A 20,169-nucleotide genomic window follows, 5' to 3' on the forward strand; every position below is an offset into this window, starting at 1 on the left:
GATAGGTGGCTCAACTTACCCCTGGCCAAATGGATCAACTTACCCCACAGCTACCCTAGCTTGGGTTTATTACTCCCACAGCTAAAATTGTGCACTTTCATGCTAAGTTTACTACCTCATGTTGTAGCTCATAGATACCACAACCCATGTATAAAACAAATTTACAATAATCTCTTTTAGTCTAAACACAATTCTCATAAAACTTATGATCGACAAAATTCACTTGCGAGAGTGAAAAATGATTTTTGGGTCATAAATATTAAACCAATTTACTCACATGGTTCTAACCTTCACAGACTCCATGAAATGATGCCTGCCTCCCAAATATTTGGTCACATGCTAATTTTTTCCTATAGTTTCCTAGAAACAAGGGGTGGGTCAACTTACCCACTGGCTCATCTTACCCCACTCTCCCCTAACTATGGTATGATTTTTTTTTTTTTTTTTTTAAGTAAGTGAAGAACGAAAACGTGTCTTCATCTCATTTTGTATGGACATTTTTAATTCATACATTATTGACAAAGTGATGATTATAATCCACACATCCCATGCATGGAAAGGAGCAGGATGAAGAAAACCTATTTCCCCTGCCCTTTATTCAATTCATTTTGAAATTATAAATAGATGGTCTGCTAAATTGTAAATATCCAAACACTGACAAAAGAAGAAAAAGAAAAAACACAGAACTAAAACTTGTTAGGCACTTAAACTTAAACTTAAAAGACCTTTATTGTCCTTGCGGAAATTTGTGCTGCACAGCAGCTCAACAATCCTCACAATCCCGCTCAACACATATCATACTTAAACAAATCATACATTAAAAAGAAGCATCATACGTATAAATAAAAGTACTGTAAAAGTTATCTAAAGAATCAGTATTAACACTTCTTCACACGTCTTTGTTATGTTTTTGTTGTGGATCTGTGTTGTATCTCACCCTAAACAGTAAAAACTGTTCATGTTAAAGTGGGTGAAAAAGGCGATATATCATTCTTACCTCACTGTTAGATAACTGTTCCAAACACAATTCACGGCTTTTCACAATTTCTTCATTACTTTTAATTTTCTTTAGTTACTGATCTTTATATAGCTACACACGTCTAACGGGAAAGAGTTTGATAAAAAATTGAATAAACTGAAGTTAAGTCTTTTATAATTTGCTCCAATAAAGGTTCCACTGATGTTTATTGCATCTTTACATTTTCAGCCCTGAGTCCATCACATGTTTGTTAATCAACAGTTTGGTAAAAGACTAAATTGTAAAAGTGTAACTCACTGACTCACTGAGGCTTCATCACATGACATCTGTGTCCTTGTTATCCTGAAGCAAAGTGTATTTAATGTTGTGACTTATTGAAAAAAAAAAAAAACTTGAAGTAACAAAAAAAAAACTGAATTTCTAACAGTTTTGCAGACATCTGTTGGGACTGGAGACAAAGTTTCTGACAGTTTTGTTGCAGAATAGCTCCATCTTTTGGTTCCTTCTGCTCATTACATCAACACTGTACATGTGGCAGTTCTTCCTTATCTGCACAAACAACAAACTGTGGCTGCAGAATGAAACCAAGAGGTCAGAGTTTAGAATAAATCTATTTCTTACACAAGTGACAACAGCATGTGTCTCCACTGTTTAAAATTGTCTTTTTGTTCCCTTAGTCATTGGAAATAGAAACTAATTTAATCAAAAGCAGAAATGAAACCTTCAATTTATTGCCTCATTCAAATACAAATAGAAAATGAAAAAGGAGTCAATACTCTGTGGAAAATGATGATACAGAAAAATGTATGTATATAATGTAATAATGGAAAGGAAGGATCATCAGAACAGTGGAAGATCATAATACTGATCATCACAAGATTATGAGATGGGTGTGTGTATTTTTAAAAGCTGCCACATCAACGTTTATTTTGGCTTCAGTCAGTGATGATGATCTGAGTCGGTTGCATCACAGACTGGAAATGAATCCTAATAATAAAAACAACAACACAACAGCTCATTCTCATCATCACATGATGGAAACATAAGAGCTGACATGATCAAATCATCAGGCGTTTCCAAAGGTCAGAGGTCACGCCCGGTGAGCTGAGATGAAAGTGAGTGAGGTCAGATGAAAGGTGAGGGGTCGGAGCTGTCACACCTCTGAAGCTGCAGGTGTGACGTGATGCCGGAGAATCGCTCCTGCAGCGGCAGCAGGTAACCCAGAGCTTCGCCCTGAGCCACGGCGCCGGCGTAACGGTACGGACGGAGGTTGAAGATCTTCACGCAGTCGACTGGACCGGACACAGAAGACACGCATGTTACCTCATTATTCATTTGTTATCTGTGTTATATATTTATCACTGCTGCTGCAACACTGTGGAACAAATAAAGCATTATCCTAATCTTAATCTAATGTTACATTTTTTTAATCCCATGTAAATACACTGTTGTCCATAAAGTTGGAATAATTTTGTTTTTCCGACACATTCCTCTTTTTTATTCCTATCATAAAGATTAATTGTGATTTAATTTTCACAGTGATCAATAAAGTTTTGAGAAGATGTACACTTTATCTATCAAGAATAAATCACATTTGTCGAAATCATTTAATGAGAAGAGGTAAAAATAATATTTTATTGCAACTTTATGGGAAACAGGGTATGTTTAAATATGCAGATATGTTTTACATTGCTGCTCTGGGATTTATCTGTATCCCGAGGGTCGGGGAATTGTATTACAGTATGTTTATTAATTTGATTTCTTTTAGAAGTGTTATTTTTTACCCATATCTTTGTTTTTCCTAACTCCTATGTGTATTACACTTCATGTTTTAATTTCTATTGCGAGCTTGGTAACAAAAGAATTTCCTTTCGGCGATCAATGAAGTAATCCTGATTCTGATTCTGATTATCTTATCTGATCTTATCTTAATTGTCTTCAGTAATTTATGGATTATTATTATATTTATAGCAGTATTCTCAGATTATTATCACCTATTTTGCAGCCGAGTTGAAAGAACATCTGAGGACAGAGCTCATGTTTCTGCACCACCAGTTAATGGATGTGTAAAACAGGTGTTAATGGCTGATCAATAAAACAAATAAATAAATAAATCATTGCAATTGTAAGAGAGACACAGAAGCGACGGGAATCCGCAGTCTAATCCTCCTTAATGCACATTAATGTACACTCTGCACACACGCACAGCACAACCATGTCGATGAAGACGAGGATAACTCTTTTCAAGTCTTTCTTACAGCGCTCTGCACACAAACAAACAAAGAAAAGACAAAAAGCAACCTGCAAACGCGGAGACAAACAAACCAGAGGTAGGCTGCAGTCCACAACACGGGCAGCAGCAGCAGCAGCAGCAGCAGCAGCATCATCATTAAGTCCTATGAGCTCCTAATGATCAGTGTCTCAGCATTAATGTGGGTATCATGGCGAGGTAATGTGTCTCTGTGATGTCTAATCATGTCTGCGCTTTAGCCGGAGATGAAAGGAGCTGACACTACATGTGTTCTTCTGATAATACAGTTCAATTAGAGGTAGAGGCAGAGTGAGGACTAATGATGTTTACCCATCACGCCTGCACCTTATCAACTCAAAAATACACTCACACACACACACACAAAACTATACGTTACAAAGGCATCAATACGGACACACAAACGTGGACGCGTTGCTTTGTTGTGTTGTGTGATGATGCCGGCCCTTATGGGGGGTAGTGGGTGTGTGGGGGTCATTACTCATGAGCAGCCTTTGATGAGGTTTCACATGCAGCTGGGGCCAGATGTTAGAGGCAACCAGGAGTTCAGAGGAATCTCAGCCCGGCTCTCCAACGCCTCGACTTAATCCGACTAAATCACTTCCTATCGTTTCATCCCCACCTGCCGTCTCCGCGGTGATGACCTCACATCCCCTCTGCCCCGCCCCCCACACCCCGCAGTCACAGCTCCACACTGTATAGATTACAGGATTTAACTTTTCTTCCATTTTAACAATGTCTTCTTATACTGTAGGTGTTCCCCCCCTCTGGGGATGGAACAGATGTGCCTCCAGGTTTCTATCTGCACGGTGTGTTGGTTTGTTCAGGAGGACTTCAAACATCTTAACAACTATTGGATGGTTTGCTGCCCAGAGGGTGAATCTAATGACTCTCTGGTTATTTCCAGCTCCATCAGAAGGTCAGACTCATCTATTGAAATCTCGACACGGTTTTGCACTTTGTGATTTCCAGGCAATAAAACCTTTGGTCGTCTTCAACTTTCCCTGTTTTTGTTGTTCAATAGAAATGACAGTCATAGTTTCTCTGGACCTTGGTGATGTTACATCTGATACCATTTTTGGTTATACTTGATTTACATAACTGTGTGTCTGTTTCTATTTATTCTTTCAGGTTATCTTAATTATTTATTTCTCATTATAGGGTTTATTTTTTTTAAATGTTATTCTCTATGCTGCTGAATCTGAGTGACATATTTTGTTCATTCATGTTTTTAAAATGTTGAATGACAATACACTTTAACTGAGACCTGAGTGGTTTCTTTAAGCCTGCAGAGCCACTGGAGTGTGACTATAGCTTCCTTCTATTATTGATTTATCAAACAGTTATCAGAAGTCCTGACTTTATTAATGGCATTGTTGATTGATAAAACATGTTCCTGGATCTTTAACATCTCCTCCTCCTCCTCCTCCTCACCATCGCTGAGAAGTTTGACCCCGTCGTACTGATTCCCCTCTGGGTCTCTCCGGCTCACTGGACCTGCCAGATTTCCAGAGAACGGGGCGTTGACGATACCGTAGTCATCACACACCAGGTCCACGGCTTTGTAGAGGCCGTTACCTCTGCAAGAGGACGGACAGAGGATCGTTTCAGTTAGTCATATTTCACAAAAAACGTGTTCGTCTCAGTTTATGGGTTCTGCAACTTGGGGAGATTCATCGTCTGAACTTCTTCTGAGTCTAATGCAACACGAACACATTAGAAATCTGTTATTGACCTGCGTTGTTTACATGTGTGCTCTTCTCCAAGCAAAAGAGGCACAGCAAATTATACCTCCTGTCTGGAGAGGAGTGTATCCTTACTGTAAAGACTCATTTCTAGAAGCAGCTTGAATATTTATATACAATATTATTATTGTGTTGATATTTAGTTGGACCAATTGTGTTTGTATCTGTAACGTGACAGTTTGATATGTCGTGGTCTGGATCCTCTGGATGAAGGATGGAGATGGATTCACTTTTTAGCAGCTTTTTCTTTCGCTTCACACTTCATCAACTTCCTGTCTCCTCTTCCAGTAACAGGACATTCATCTACTCAATAACAGGCAGCAGGCAGGACGGACCAAAGCTCAGGTAAATATGAGAAGAACTACACCTGTTGAGTCCAGATGTTACTGTAACAGTATTATAACATTATAACTCACTTGTTTACATCTCAACTTGTGAATGTGTAGACGATAATTGAACATAAGTAAACATAATATAGAAATAAATATGTAATAATTAAAGCAGAAGTGAGTGATATATTTGTGTTAATATAAGTCTTAAATAGTTATATCTTCCGACAGCAATCACTTACATAGAGTGTTTGGACTGAAACACGGGTCTCTCAGTCCCTCTGCTCTGCTCTGAGCCGAAGAGAAAACATTTATCGTATCCTACAGTTTTTATCCAATGAGGAGAGAGAACGGCATGCAGGGCTGTGTGTGCAGCCAAGGAACGCCGTGAATGTGGTGACGTAGCGACGAGGACTGTTATGGTGCGTTCAAGGAAACTCGTATTTTTCCGACCGTGAAGTGGTACCAGTTCGATCTGGTACGAGTTCACCGGTCGGAAGTTACGAGTGGCCGTTATAGTGACTTTCACCGGTAAAACAGGTCGGAAAAACACGAGTGGGTTGCCTGGAACGCTACAAAGTCGTAAGTTGTGACTTGAAGCTGTAATTTACGATTTCAAAAGCCTGCCTGGAACGCAGCATTAGCGAAAACGACCGGATCACTCACTTCTGCTTTAATAACTGCTAACTTGAAATATTTGAAGTGAACTCAGCCACTTCTGGTTTAGTCAGTAGAAGGTTTTTAACAGCAGGTTGGGCTTCAATGAATGTCCACATAAAGACCCGAAGTTCTTACGTTGCCTCATCCATCCAACATGACATGAAACTCTGCCGTATCACCCACTGTGCATGGACGAGCTCTCAGGATGAAGCTAACACTACTGTAAATATCAGATGATGAAGAAGACGACGACTCACCTTCTGGAGTTGAAAGCTCCACAGCCGTGTGTGTCACATGCTCTCACTCTGTTGTTGTGGTGACCAGCACAAAGGACGCTCCACGCTCCGACTTCAGAGACGGGAGAGAAAAAAAAATAAAAAATCATGTTCCACTTTTAAAATTCCCCAAAAGCAGAAGAAAGTAATTATATCTTAAAACATCTACAGAGTGCGAGTCAGCTCAGTGTTGTACTCATGTAAAAAAAAAAAAAAAAAAAAAGGTCAATTACAGCTTAAAGACAAAGACACTGTTCAAATGTCACTTTTTAATAACTCAGCTCTCCAGTCTGAGTCAGGAAAACAACACCAGACTCTTTCTTTAATCCCTGTTGGCAGCGAACAGCGACTGTGCTGAAGAGTTAGTTCATGTCTCACCTGGAGTAACATCTGAAAACACTGAGTGCAGGTGTGTGTGTGTGTGTGTGTGTGTGTGTGTGTGTTTACATGTGTAGCTGCATCACTCTACCCGGTAAACAACACTGCTGCTGCGTCCTGCTCCCTGGACACTTGTCCTTCAGGTAGCGTCCCGGGCAGATGAAGCGGTCCGGTTGGCAGACGCCGCCCAGCCGGGTGCAGCCGCCGGCGCCGCGACCTCTTGACCTCGTCTCGATACTTCCTGTCTTCTTCTTCTTCTTCTTCATCTTCTTCTTCAGCTTCTTCCTGGGAACCACGACCTCAGATCTCCTGCCGTGTGCTGCTGTTGTGTCATTCCCCTTCGCCTTGATGTTGCTGCTGCTGCTGGCGCTCATGTCACCGCTCTGAGACCCTTCACCTTTTGTCTTTTTATTTTCTGAAGCGTGAGTCAACAGCATGTCTGATGGAGAGATGAAAGGAGCGAAGGAGGAGGGAAGAGGGAGGATTAAAGTGAGTGTGGCTACTTCAATATTAAATATTTGTGAGATTGATTTTTGGATTTAGTTTCTTAATATTTAGATATTTAAAGTCACAGATGATCTTACTTACTGATAATTTGCTAACAACAGTGCACAGAGAGGAAATTATCTGAGAGAATTTGACCAACAGCAACAATTCATAACCACACAAGATATTGTGGCAGGTTCAAAAGCACATCAACATTCAGATCAATTACTTTACTTTTTCTTTTCCCAATTTGGTTGATTTACAAAGTCACAGCTGCTTTAAAATGAATGTAAATCTGACCTGCTGTGAATATTTGCTTTAAAGGGGAACTATGCGAGTCGCTGTTTTGGTTGCTTTTGTCTTTACGGAGCTCCCCCTACAGTTTCGAGGTCTGGCCTTGTGCATTTGTTTTCAACTAAGCCAATGTCTAATGAGATGGCTAACATTAACAAGAGATTACCGATCACCAGGTGTGTTTGTGTCGTAGAGCTGTAAAACTGTCCATGTTTCTCATGAGATGAGATCTGGGACACCGGGTCGGAGGCGTTGATCTTGCAAGGTTGGTTTTCGGCCCAAGGGACTCTATGTGGGAGGCAGAGAGCCTCCATTCTCCCCGTAACAAGTCATTTAACTATCACAATTACTTCAAAGCTGTTTAATAAAGGTAAAAATCTGGCATAGTTCTTCTTTAAAATCCCTTAAAAACAGCGTGAATCCAACCTGTGAATATTTGCTTCATAACCTTAACTACCCCGTCTCGTTCTCTCTGCTGTCCTTTCACAATAAAGGCAAAACGCCCCAAATATAAAAACTGTAATAGATTAAAAGCCAAAAAGCAGACCTTATAGACACTAACTGGATGGTCTTGCTCTCGCTTTAGATTATATTGCAGTTATTTATCTTTTTCTCCACCTCTGAGCAGAGTTTTCTGGTCTTGTCTTGTCATTCACACTTGTTGAGGACTGTGATTCTTGTCCACACAGACAGAGTCACAGTTCAGTTATTCATAGTGTGTTTTTGGTTCTGACAGCATACTAATTACCCTGCCCAGACACGAGTCTTTGATCTTCATTAACTCCGTTAACCTCAGAGGCACAGAAAATATTTCAATCACGCTGCCCTGGCACGAGAACACACGCTGGGCTCCGTGATTGAAAGAAGCTGCTTATCACCAGAGGGCCGTGATGACAGCGAGGCACGAGGACGGGATGGATATCAGGCTGCGGCAAGGAGAAGCAGCTTCTCCTCGACACGCGGGTTAAAATTAGAAAAAAAAAGGGAAAAAACTTTGAGACAGAAATGTTCGGGTGTGAGCTCGTTGCCATGGTGAAAGTGGCACAGAGCGAGGATGTTGTGTGCTGCTGTGTCTGCTTCAATTGTTGTTGTTGTTGTGCATTTCTGGGTGGTTGCTACGTCACAGGGTTGCCAGGGTGTTGTGATGCAGTAAATTTGATGTTCTGGGTGTTTTTTCTTTTTTCTTTTCTTTTCTTTTTTTGAGTAGATGGTTGCTATGGATACCTGACACGCCTGTTTAGGCAGTTTGAGTCAAATCAGTCTCAGTTTTCTCTATGTAAAGTAACAAAACCCACAAAATCAAACCTCTCTCTCTGTCTCTAAGGACTGTGCCGACAATTTCTCACACAGCCAAATAAAAACTACATCTGATATAATAGTATAATTAGTGTCTTTGCTTAGTAACAGTATCATATTTCATACTTAGAGCCAAATTTATCTGTGTATACATTTACTAATAAAGCTGATATGACAGGCCACTCCTTTGCACATGCTTTTTTCAAAACATACATCATGAAATATGTATAGATAAATGTTGAATCATTGACTCTAAATAGTTTTAGAGGGTTAAAATCACTGTCTGACAAAAACCTGCTGGACCTTTTCTTTCACTGCTTCTGCCCTGATTGAAGAGATTTCATTCAGACAATGAACACAAATATAGAAATTCCCTCTAAGGTGATGAAAGATAAAGAAAAAAATCAGTCAAAGTTAATCAGAGAGAGAGACATCACAGTTCTCTTCTCATGCAGCAGTGGGCATCTCATTGTGATGCCACTCAGGGTAAGTTTGCCTTTTGCTTTGCTGTTACATACAATGATGTAATGTTTCATTAAACACTCAATCATTCTTTAAATGTCTCACTTGTAGCAACAACCACTGAGGTCTGTGTTCACTGGAGTTCACAGTCTCTCAACAGAGCTCAGGCACGTCATGATGCATGTCACTTTAACATGTATAATATATATTCTGCAGACAGTAGCAGACCGTACTTACAGCACAGGAGCAGAGCTGCAGTGACACAAACCCTCAACAGCATTTTCATTGTTGCAGGATCAGAGATTTAAAACCTTGTGCAATAAGGAGAGAAAACATAAACCTCAGACGATGCATTCAGTGTCATCTTCATAGATTCTGTCAAAGAATCGGTCTGTACTCACCAAGCTCATGGAGAAGTTACAGTGAAGCTGCAGACGCTGTGGGTCCAAACACAAAGCAGCAACTGTTGGAGAAGCTGTGCAGGCCGCAGGCTCCGACCACAGGACGTTCCCCCACTGTCAATATTGATATTGGACTTTAGAGAACGCACACACACACACACACATTAATGTGCTGGAAAAGGCTTCACTTTATCGACTTTTTGTTGCCATACTGGAAGTTACACAGAGCTCACAGTTATCTGCCTCTATGAAAACGCAGCAAGAAACTAAAGTTTGAACAAATATATTCCAGCTCTGTGTGAAATCACCAACTGTGTGGACAAATTTGATTTAAATCTGTTTCCTTGTGTTTCAGTATTTTGTAGCTACATGACAATATTGTTGAGTAAGCCTGATATTACATATTCATGATTTTCTTTGCTCAAACTGTAATATTATTAATCGCTGCAGTAAAATGCATTGTTGATAATGTAATGATATTCTGCCTAAAACTGAAAAAGTAGGTAAATGTTATTGTATCTTTACAGGATAATAAGTTTTATCCTTAAAGTTCATGTCACTCTGAGGGATATTTGATTACAGTTTCTACACTTAATATATCACAGCCCTCTCTCTTTGTTCATAAAGTCCTTATTTGTTGCTGAGATTTAACTGCAGCCTGGTTCACCTTCACAGGCTCGTTAGCTAGACGATGCCAACATTTATCTTTTCATTCTTTGAGCCAATTCCAACAAACCACCCACAAAGTTGGCGTGAGGTCTTAACAATGTTGATAATTTCACCTGAGGGTGCAGCAAACACCAAACATGAAGACGACCAGCCCAGGCCTCCATTGGTATGTGTGCAGAGCGGTCTCTCACGGTTGTGCAGCCTCATGCTCTGAAATCCTGGCTCCTCTTCCTTTAAGGAGAAATCATTATCCTCCATGCATGAGCCCGGCATTTATTATGAGACAATTAGCTGTGAGGCCTCACATGAAGCAGTGGAAGTCAATCAATGGTATGAATTTCCTCTCCTCCCTGTGGGAGAGTGAAAGGAGGTACATGAAAACTGTAAAGACAGAGAGAGAGAGAGTGTGTGGTAACAATCCAGTTATATGCTGAAGTAAACTGTTTGAATGCAATATCTCCTTTTGATTGGCTGTGGTGTGAACAGTTCACTTATACAATCTACATAAAATATCACGAGCATGAAGCTGATTCATGTTTTATAGAAGTTCATAATCAGTTCAACAGATGTGCAGCTCATCTTTTGTAGCTTGTAGCTCCTCTGCTCAGCTCACCTTTTGTTTGCTCATTAAAATTTCTCCTCGAAGGAAATCCAACTCTACTGTTATATTATGAAGGAGGTCATCACTATATAATATATTAATGCTTTTGTTCTGGGTACTGTGTCTGAATGACAATGTACAAGTGTAGGGGAAGAGGCTGAACCACAGTCAGTCAGTCAGTGGAGAGGTGATGATCAAATATCTGGGAAGAGGATTATACCCATGGACCAGATGGACTCCTGGACTCTGAGGGACCTGGGGAGCGAGGAGAGAAACCCAATAAGAGACGGACAGGACAAAGTTATAAAGGTGCAGAAGCGAGAGTGAGTGTGAGAGTTAGAGGAAGGGAGGAGGAGGGAAGGAAGCAGGAACATCTTGAAAGACGTGAGCGAGAGGAGAGGAGGGAAAAAAAACGAAACAAAGATAAAGCAGGAAGCGACAGGCGAGCAGACAAACAGGAGACAAGAGAGAGGAGCAGCAGAAACTCCAGTCTGCATCCTAAACACCGGCGGAGGGAAGGCTCCCGTTGACTCTCTGAGAAGCCTTTGATAAACACGGCTACTTAAATAGAAACACGCGGCACATTCTTCAAACTCCTGGGAGGATGGCGCTGACATTTCACTCCAGCTCCTCTTGTCAGTTAGTTCTGGCATTTCAAGGAGACGGAGAAGAGATGCCACAAGTGTTTCCTAGCAACAGTTTGATGCAAAAGCCTCCCTCTCTTACTCCCACTCCCTCCTCCTCCTCCACATTTAAACTCCCTCCTTCCCTGAGATACCAGTTGCAGCAATGCACCACTTGCTCCAAACCTGAAATACATTTTAATTCTCCAGGCTCTCCCTCCCTTTCTTCCTCCTGAAAACCGCCAGACCTGCATCAGCAGACGACATCTGTAAAGAAAAATCACACAGTGAAGTTATTCCCTCTGAAGGTTCAAGGCAGCAATATTTCACCCCCTTTTTACTCTTTCACTTCATTTCTCCTGCCCATCTTTCTCTCCGCTGCTCAGCTGAAAGAACATCTCACAGAAACCAGGCTCTGTGGTTTCCGCTGATGGATGGAGAACCGCTCCGTGGACCCGCATCCGCTTCCTCAACACGGCGGCCCCCAGTTACATCCACTTGGCTCTGTCCATTTGTAAACAGACTCCGTGCACACACACACACACAGGCCTCCTGAGATGGGTGAACTCTGCAGTGCTGGTGGCAGCAGACAGGGGGAGCCAACGTTTTTGTTCAGTATGTTCCACTAAAAGCATTTCAGTGTCTGCCAAGGGGGGGGAGAAGCTTTCAGAGGGCGTCGGTGGACGGACTGAAGTCTGGTCACACGTCTCCGTCTCTCTCTCTCTGCCTCTCTTCCTCTCTCTCTGTGGGTCTGCAGGGAGCACAACAACATTTAGACCGAGCGTATCCTTTAAAATATACAAATGTCAATCCATGTCCTTCATCCCTCCTGTGTATTCCCACGAACCTGCAGTACAAGTTAAAAGCCGACCTGAGAAAGAGAGCAGCCGAGAGACAACAAAGCACAAGAGCCGAATGTGACTGGAATCTCAAGGCCCGTCAAACTCTGAGGTTCGGGCTCGCATCAGATGAAAGACTTGTTGCAGTGTTTTTCCACAGCGTTAAATAATCTGATCTTCTTTTATTTTCTTTCCTTTTTTTCTCCGTAACAGATAGTTTGTATGTGACACAGTGGGAGCAGCTCAACATCTGTGCATCTTAACTTTTCAAACAAACGACTCCTTTTGACTCTTTGCCCTGTAACGTTTCCTTCATGTTGCTTCACTCTGAGCTCATAACTCATGACAACAGGATGCAGAGGTGAAGGAGAGAGAAAAAGAGTGGAGGAGGTCAGACAAAGTAGAAACTAGTTGGTTGGAGTGAGAGAGAGAACAAGAGCTTAAAGTTAAGAGCTTAAAAGTTTTAGGAGCGAAGCCTTTGAACTGTGCAGGCGTGGACACAACCGCAGCTCAGAGTGTGATAGGCCAAGACGAAGGATGTCACGGCCAATCGTGTACGGATCAAAGCTCGGTTTCATGACTGATGGATCAGTGCTAAGGAGGAGGAGGAGGAGGAAGAGGTGGGGGTCAAACGCAGCAGGGAAGGTGGTTAAATCACAGGCTTTGATGAGGGAGAAGGCAGAGGTACGTAGGAAAAGATGAGGTGGAGGAGCAGGCGAATGGATGAATTAAAACCCCTGTTCACTTCCTCCATCCTTCCTTTCTCCCTTCCTTCTTTCCACAATCCTTTTTCCCTTGCTTCTTCCCTTCCTTCCTCCCTCCTTACTTCTTTTTCCTTCCTCTTTTGATCCAGTTGACCTGGTCTGTTCTCTCCCTCCATCTTTCTTTCCTTCCCTTTTCCTTTCCTTCTTTCCACAATCCTTTTTGCCTCCCTCCCTTCCTTCCCTTCATCCTTACTTCTTCCTTCTTTTTTGACCCAATTTGTTCCCTCCCTCCATCTATCTTTCCTTCCTTTTTCCCTTTTTCCTCCCATCGTTCCCTTTGTTCTTCTTTCCTTCCTTCCTTCTTTCCCTCCTTTCGTCCTTCCTTCCTTGACCCAGGAGGACAGCAGGAGGGTTAAGCAAAAAGCCAAGTCACTGCCAGTCAGCTGTGTCACCCTCATATCTGATCTCACCCACAGAAAGAGAGAGAGAGAGAGAGAGAGATGGACGTTTTTAAACCACGACTGTGACTCAGGTTCTCTCATCACGCTCCACGTTGTTAGGCTGGAAATAGCCATGCGGGAACATGCACCACAAAAAAAACAGAATACGGCAAAAAAAAAGAAAAGAAAAACCCCTTGGTGCATTTCAGCCTCTGGAGAGCAGAGTAATATTTGCCGCCGTGTAATGTTGAGCATTTATCTGCAGAACGAGGGGGAAATGAGAGCCAGATATTCTGCTCATCGTGTGATGTGGATCCCAGGAGTTAAATGTGATGAGCCGACTGCTGCTGCTGCTGCTGCTGCTGGAGGATCGATTAGCCGGCGCTGTGTGAGGTTGCATTGATGAGTGAACGACACAGATGACCTCCCATTTTCAACGTCAAACTAAAAAAAAAAAGTGTGGTTGGTTGCACAGTCACGGAGGAAAGAGCAGACACAGGAAGTGAGAACACAAAAGCTGTGGAAGTCCCTCTGTCCTATCTCACTGCTGCTGTCATCGAAGCAACATCTCATTTAAAGTCTGTTCATTAAGAAGTACCTAATTACACCCACATTATCTATAATTACGGTGTTTTTACATCACGCTTCCAAGATAAAACTCCTTCAATGCTGCTTCAATGTATAATTAGCCTTAGCGAGCACCTACTACCCACATAATTAGAAAGAAATTGATACTAATACACCTGTCTACCAGACAGAGAAGAAAGTAGCATCCACCAAGACACAAAATAAACCGTTTCACACACATGATTATTGTTTAACTGAAGAGTACGAGGTGAAATCCCGCTGCGATAATAACCCAGTGGTTTCTTGTCTGTGAAGAAGGGAAGACAGAAGACAAGAGGTGAAAGCTCTGGTTTTATGGAGCCAGCCCAGACAAGGAAAAGAAATGACTGATTCGACTCCACAGTATTGACAGTAAACTGCTGCCAAGACACACAGACCTGGGAGCCCTGATGCATTCTGGTCAATCTGTTCACACACTGACGTCCAGAAAAACTTTAATCCTGACACTCAGACTGAGTGAGCAGCCGCAAAAACAAAAGAGAGACAAGAAGAAGAGAAGAAGAAGTGGTGCAGAGTAAACCAGTGACTGAGTGACCTCATTACTCAACGTTATATACAGTAGGTTCATGTTTTTTTTTCCTGCAAATGGGAAACAGCTTCCTTCTGGTACAACATCATTTAACAACAGTGTTCATGTCAATCAGGGTTCAATGATGTCTTAAAAAACAATGTGAATATGGTGCAGAGGAACCAACACCAACAATAGGATCATTTCATTTCTGTTTGGCCTTATTGATGATGAGTGCAGAGAATCTCCGACCAAATCTTTAGCTGATAATGAAGCAGAAGTAAAGTGGATCTACAGTTTGTGTATATACTATATTTATCTTATTGTTAATGCATAAATAAAATTGTGCATTTTCTTTTGCACTTACAGTCAGATTCTCCCCCTCAGACTCTCACCACCTCTGAAAAGATGGAAGATAGGAAAAACAGGAAGTATTTTTTTGCATGATCACCTGTCAATAACATCATAACAAGTTGTTCCTCTGTCATGATTGGCTCCCCCACTCTGGTGTGTGTCTGTCCAGTAGATGGCAGTAATAATCCACCAGAGGAGCCCAGTGAGGCAGGCAAGAGGCACGTTGCAACAGCAGGAATCTCATAGGTTAATTACATAGCACTCTCATGCCAGGGAACGTGATCATTCAAACAGTATCTAACTGGAGAGAAGCACAGAGAGAGATCATGAGCGAGAGATAAAAGGAAAATGTGTGTGAGAGAGAAAGAAAGAAAGAAAGAAAGAAAGAAAGAAAGAAAGAAAGAAAGAAAGAAAGAAAGAAAGAAAGAAAGAAAGAAAGATGGCAGGCGGAGAGAAGAGAGAGAAATCTTTTATTTTGCTTGCTAATAATTGTGTCACCGTGTTTGCTTGCTAATAACCTGCACACATCTTCTGTCAGAGCTCAGAGCCTCATCCTCCGTCACTGTCCATGTCATGACAAACAAGACCTGGAAGAGTTGCTGCGACAATCTCAACACAAACCATTAACCCATGGTGAGAAGGAGGGAATCAAACTTTAATGTGTTTTTTCCCCCCTCCTCCTCCTCCTCTCCTCCATCACTTCCACATAAACTGTACATAGAGACGTCAGGATAACAGAGTCATTAGCTCTCAGTGTGGTTGTGTTTTCTGTGCCTTGGTCAACTCAGTGTGTGTGTTTGTGAGATAAAGCAGCATCAATGCACCGGCGATGCAAGAGGTTAAATGACAGAACGTGTGTTGTTAGACAAGATAAAACTATAAAAATGAATAAATGCTGAGGATAAAGAGAGAGATTTGATGCTGCTTGACCATGAAACCAAAAAAATGCAAAGATGCAGTAAAGAAATATTTGCAAGAAGAGGAAATGTTTGTCACATTCAAAGGACCCAGGGAGTTCAAACCTTCCTCTGTGCACCCGCTGTGTCTTCCAGACTGTTTTCATCTGTTTACACAAGAGATTTCAGGTGTTTGATGAAACTTTTCTAGGTCGCGGTGCAGCCGTTGTAACTTTGTCTGCCGCTCCGTCCTTGCCGCTAAATAATCCAATCATGCTTTACATGAATTTGCCATTTGTCACAGAAATGAATGGGAGGTGGCAGCCACCACATCAGCCTGTCACATTGGGTGCAGCTGAAAGAATAATTGGGGCGATGAAGGTAATGAAGGAACAGGCCTCTGGAGTTTTGTTTTTCAAAGAGGGAATTTGATAAAGGAGAACAGGAGGGTCAATAACGAAGTCGTACCAGTCTGACTTTGGCTCACGCTGAAGGTCAGAGGTCAAGGTCAGAGCTGAGGTGAATTATCTGCAGAGAAGCGTCTTTGGGTTTTACTTCACTCTTCACCGTTTTTCAATCTCAGCCTGTTTTATCTTACAGTGTCGAGGGTAAAAAGCTTTTCTCTTGAAGCCGCTGACTTCATGAATAGACGACTCTGTGGGTCTGTGACATCTTAACAACTCGACCACTGAAGCTTTGAAAACCTGTGATTGCTGATAAACTGACTCTACGGAGCTTTACAGATCAGATTTCATGTGTAAAAGAAAAAAAGCCTTTGCATCTCCAGTGGTGATGAAAGCTGCTCATTAAATAAATTAAAAAAACAAGACATTTTATGAGGTTGGTTTACAAGATTGTTTGTTGATAATAACAACAACACATTGTTTGCTGTATGTAAAGCTACAGTACATATCTGGAAAGGACTAGCGAGGCAAAATGAGAGAGAGAAAGAGCTACGATATGTGTTAATGCAGCTTTGGTCTCTAACCATGGGGTAGAAGCATGAGCGCTGTAAACAGGACTCATTAGCGTCACTGCAGTCACACAGAAATAGTATAAAGAATGCACTGGGGTTCCTATTTGCCCATTTAGCCCAGAGAGCGTCGACCAACTTGCTGAAGAAGCTCAGTGTGTGTGACAGTGTAAACCCAATTATACTGAGCTCCCACGTTGGCCATGCTCTTTCTCTCTCTCCTAATGCCCGTGTATGAAAATGGTACTTCAGTCACTAAAAGCTGAGGTTGGATCCTCCAGTTTGTGTTGATGTACAAGTTCACACACAGCGACACAGAGGTGTGTAAGCACTAAGCAGCCAGTTGGACTGGACAGTTCAGGGTCATTGTTGTTGAGTTATACACTGAGAATATGTACAACAGTTATTTGTACATTTCAGAGTAAAGTCCTTCAGGTGTCAAACTGGTGGAGGCTTGCTTGTCACTTGACTGACACTAAGCAAAACTGAACTTAATCACAAACATAGATGTTTTTATTTATATATATAATGTACAATGATGAATGGCAGCTAATCTATTTTATTACCAAAACCACATTTACAGCTATATCTGCTAGATGTATCAGATATGCAAAAATCAATACTTTTCAGTTAACACTGTGACCTGCCCAAACTTCATGTGCTCCCTTTTTTCTACATAGTCTGACTTGTGATGGTGATTGAATGTTAAAAAAAAGTAGATAAGAGCTTTAAAGTTTTTTTTTTCTGAGGGTTGGAGATAAGTTGAAAGAGAGGACAAGAGGATCTGAAAGTCCTCAATGAAAAGTCCAAAAAGAGAGCGAGTTTGTGATGAAATGACCTGATGTGAGGGGGCAGGAGAGGCTGGATGCTGAGCAGCCTGATCCTCCTCAGTTAGGGAGCGAGCCATCGATGGGGTGGAGGAGCTGCCGAGACACCAAACAGGGAGTGACAGACATCACCCAACACTGCAGCCATGTCTCCAGTCCTGTTCTCCAAAACTTTCCTCTCTCCTAGCACCTTGCCAACTTTGCCAACAAAGAAATCACTTCTCCTGAGTCTGAAGACCAAAGTTTCCTTTAGCGCTGATGGAAACACACTCTCGAAAAAAAAAAAAAAAAAACCCGCACGACCCAATGAACTACACCACAACTCCTCAAAGAAGCCAGAATACCTGATCTCCAGGTGTGAGATATCACTTAAGACATCACCTCAAAAAGCATCATACTCACTCTCTGTGAAGTAGTAGTAGTGACAAAAAAATTTACATCATGCACAACTGAGTCTTTTTTATGCACATTTCAGGACCAAAAAAGTTAAATTACAAACACCAAAACCAAAACAATGAGCTAAAAGGCCCTAAGAGAGACCCATTTTATTATCCCTGCATGTATGAAGTTCTCAGACTCTGTGCAGTTAAACACTTAGTGGGTTGTTTGCATGTAGGTCATAATGATCTGTTGACTGTTGCTCGTTAGGACACAAAGTGATGTCTGCATTGGACGGCGCTAGAACTCTGCTGCATCTGACAAAAATTCTGTTGTATTCTATCTAATAATCCACCCCCACCTGTTAACAAGACGTGACTGATGTAGAGGCCAACGCTTCGGGCTGACGATCATGAGAGAGACGCCCAATGACTCAGAGTCAAACCAAAGCAGTTTAGGTTCTGGAGCATTGGAACAAACATGAGATTACACAGGATTATCATACATGAAACAGGCTGATAACATCAGGTGGAGGAGAAATGATGCTAAAATTAGTTTATCCATCTGTGTAGTATGGAGGTTATGAATCAAATTATTAGACTTATACTGGAAACATATTATTAGTCCATCGCTGATTGTCCTGTCTCATGCTACTTGTATGTAAGGAGAAGCTTCAAGGCCGCGGCCATGAGATGGATTAAGTTTGTGAAAGAGAAGAATAAAAAAGAAAGAAGAAAATGATCCTGAGGTGTTGAAAGGACGGATTTCAGGAACCAGGAGACATTAAATCCTTCACAGATGGAATAGTTAAGTGTAAAATACGACGCACACACTCAGTCTGACATGAATGTATATGGGGGCACATTCTACATTTGTGCTCTTTCACACAACCAATGAATTGCGCACACACACACACACACACACACACAGCCTCTCTTTCTCACACACACACAGACACACTCAGATGCATCATATCTCTGGTGTTCACCTTGACTTAGCAGAGGGCTGCCTTCATAAATCCCTCCTTATCTTGGGTCTCAAATGCACCCAGATATATGACCGTGGAATCTGACTGAAATATGTAACACTATCAGCAGCAGTGATTGACACACATACACATACACACGCATGCACACGCGCACACAAACGCAGCCAGTCACACATACACGCACGCACACTTGTCTTCCTAATAAAAGAGTTGTGTGTCAGTATTAAGCATTGTACTGTGTTGTACTGGGCTGTGGTTCACATCATCATGTCTTCACACAGACGTTGTCAGCGTCACTTTTACTTATTACTAAACACCAAATGTAATTAGTTGTTGTTACTTTACCTTCGTTACTCAACACAACCTCGTTAGTGGAGACTCTGAGACATACAGTGACGTCAGAAAATAAGATGCACTATAATTTGAAGCGACACAATCAATATTTGTAGAATATTATCAATACATCAATGCCAGTGTGATGTGTAAGATGAAGAATCATTAACCTGCAGCTCCCTTGGCTTTTAGAGCTTCATAGTCAGATCATCTGTTCAAACAATGTCCTCCAACTTCTTCATTGTTTCCAGAAACAAAGCTCTAAACACTCACTAAAGGTAAGAAGGAGACCATGGTGGAACATTTAGCAGCTACAGTAAAGAGACCACAGGGTTTTCCACAGTTGTTGGTCCAGACCAAAATAAATAAGACGAGAGGAACCCAGACGTCCTCCAATCTAGTAGCAGTATGAGACAGCAGTTATTTTGCAGAATTACATGTCTATGTTTTAGTCAGCCTTTATTCTGGTCCGCAATTTTGGATTTTGAAGGATTCATTGTTAAATTACCATCAATTTGCCTTAGGGGGAAACAACATGTCATGTTTTTTTTAATCCTAATTTTATCCTAATAAATATGCAACATCTTATCCTGACTAATGTCAAAGGATTTTCTAGGTTTCTGCTTAGAAACCGTCACAAAATCAAAATGTTATAACAAACAAACATCTCCTCCCTTTAACATTAACATCACTTTCCCTTATGGCTTTAACCAACAACTCTCTACACTGAGAGGAGAAGATGGACCAAGGGACAGGTGAGCAAGGGGAACAGGGTCGGTCAAGACCACTGGGAACCAAAACATCAGTTCTTGGAGAGCTGATGGGACAGGACTTT

At 41.6% G+C, this 20,169-nt stretch overlaps 1 protein-coding gene across 1 annotated transcript; it reads right to left on the reverse strand.

Annotated features, from left to right (window-relative positions):
• Positions 1 to 1,166: 1,166 nt before the first annotated feature.
• LOC310996715 (leukocyte cell-derived chemotaxin-2) lies at positions 1,167 to 10,488 on the reverse strand. Its single transcript, XM_083986170.1, has 7 exons — positions 10,357 to 10,488; positions 9,575 to 9,688; positions 9,411 to 9,484; positions 6,727 to 7,074; positions 6,240 to 6,330; positions 4,683 to 4,828; positions 1,167 to 2,271 (listed from the first exon to the last, which is right to left on the reverse strand). The coding sequence occupies exons 3-7, from the start codon at positions 9,457 to 9,459 to the stop codon at positions 2,105 to 2,107; spliced, it is 801 nt and encodes a 266-aa protein (XP_083842296.1). The 5' UTR covers positions 9,460 to 9,484; positions 9,575 to 9,688; positions 10,357 to 10,488; the 3' UTR covers positions 1,167 to 2,104.
• Between the last annotated feature and the right edge of the window lie 9,681 nt (positions 10,489 to 20,169).

The sequence above is a fragment of the Trachurus trachurus genome, assembly GCF_905171665.1.
Source record: "Trachurus trachurus genome assembly, chromosome: 14".
NCBI lineage: Eukaryota > Metazoa > Chordata > Actinopteri > Carangiformes > Carangidae > Trachurus > Trachurus trachurus.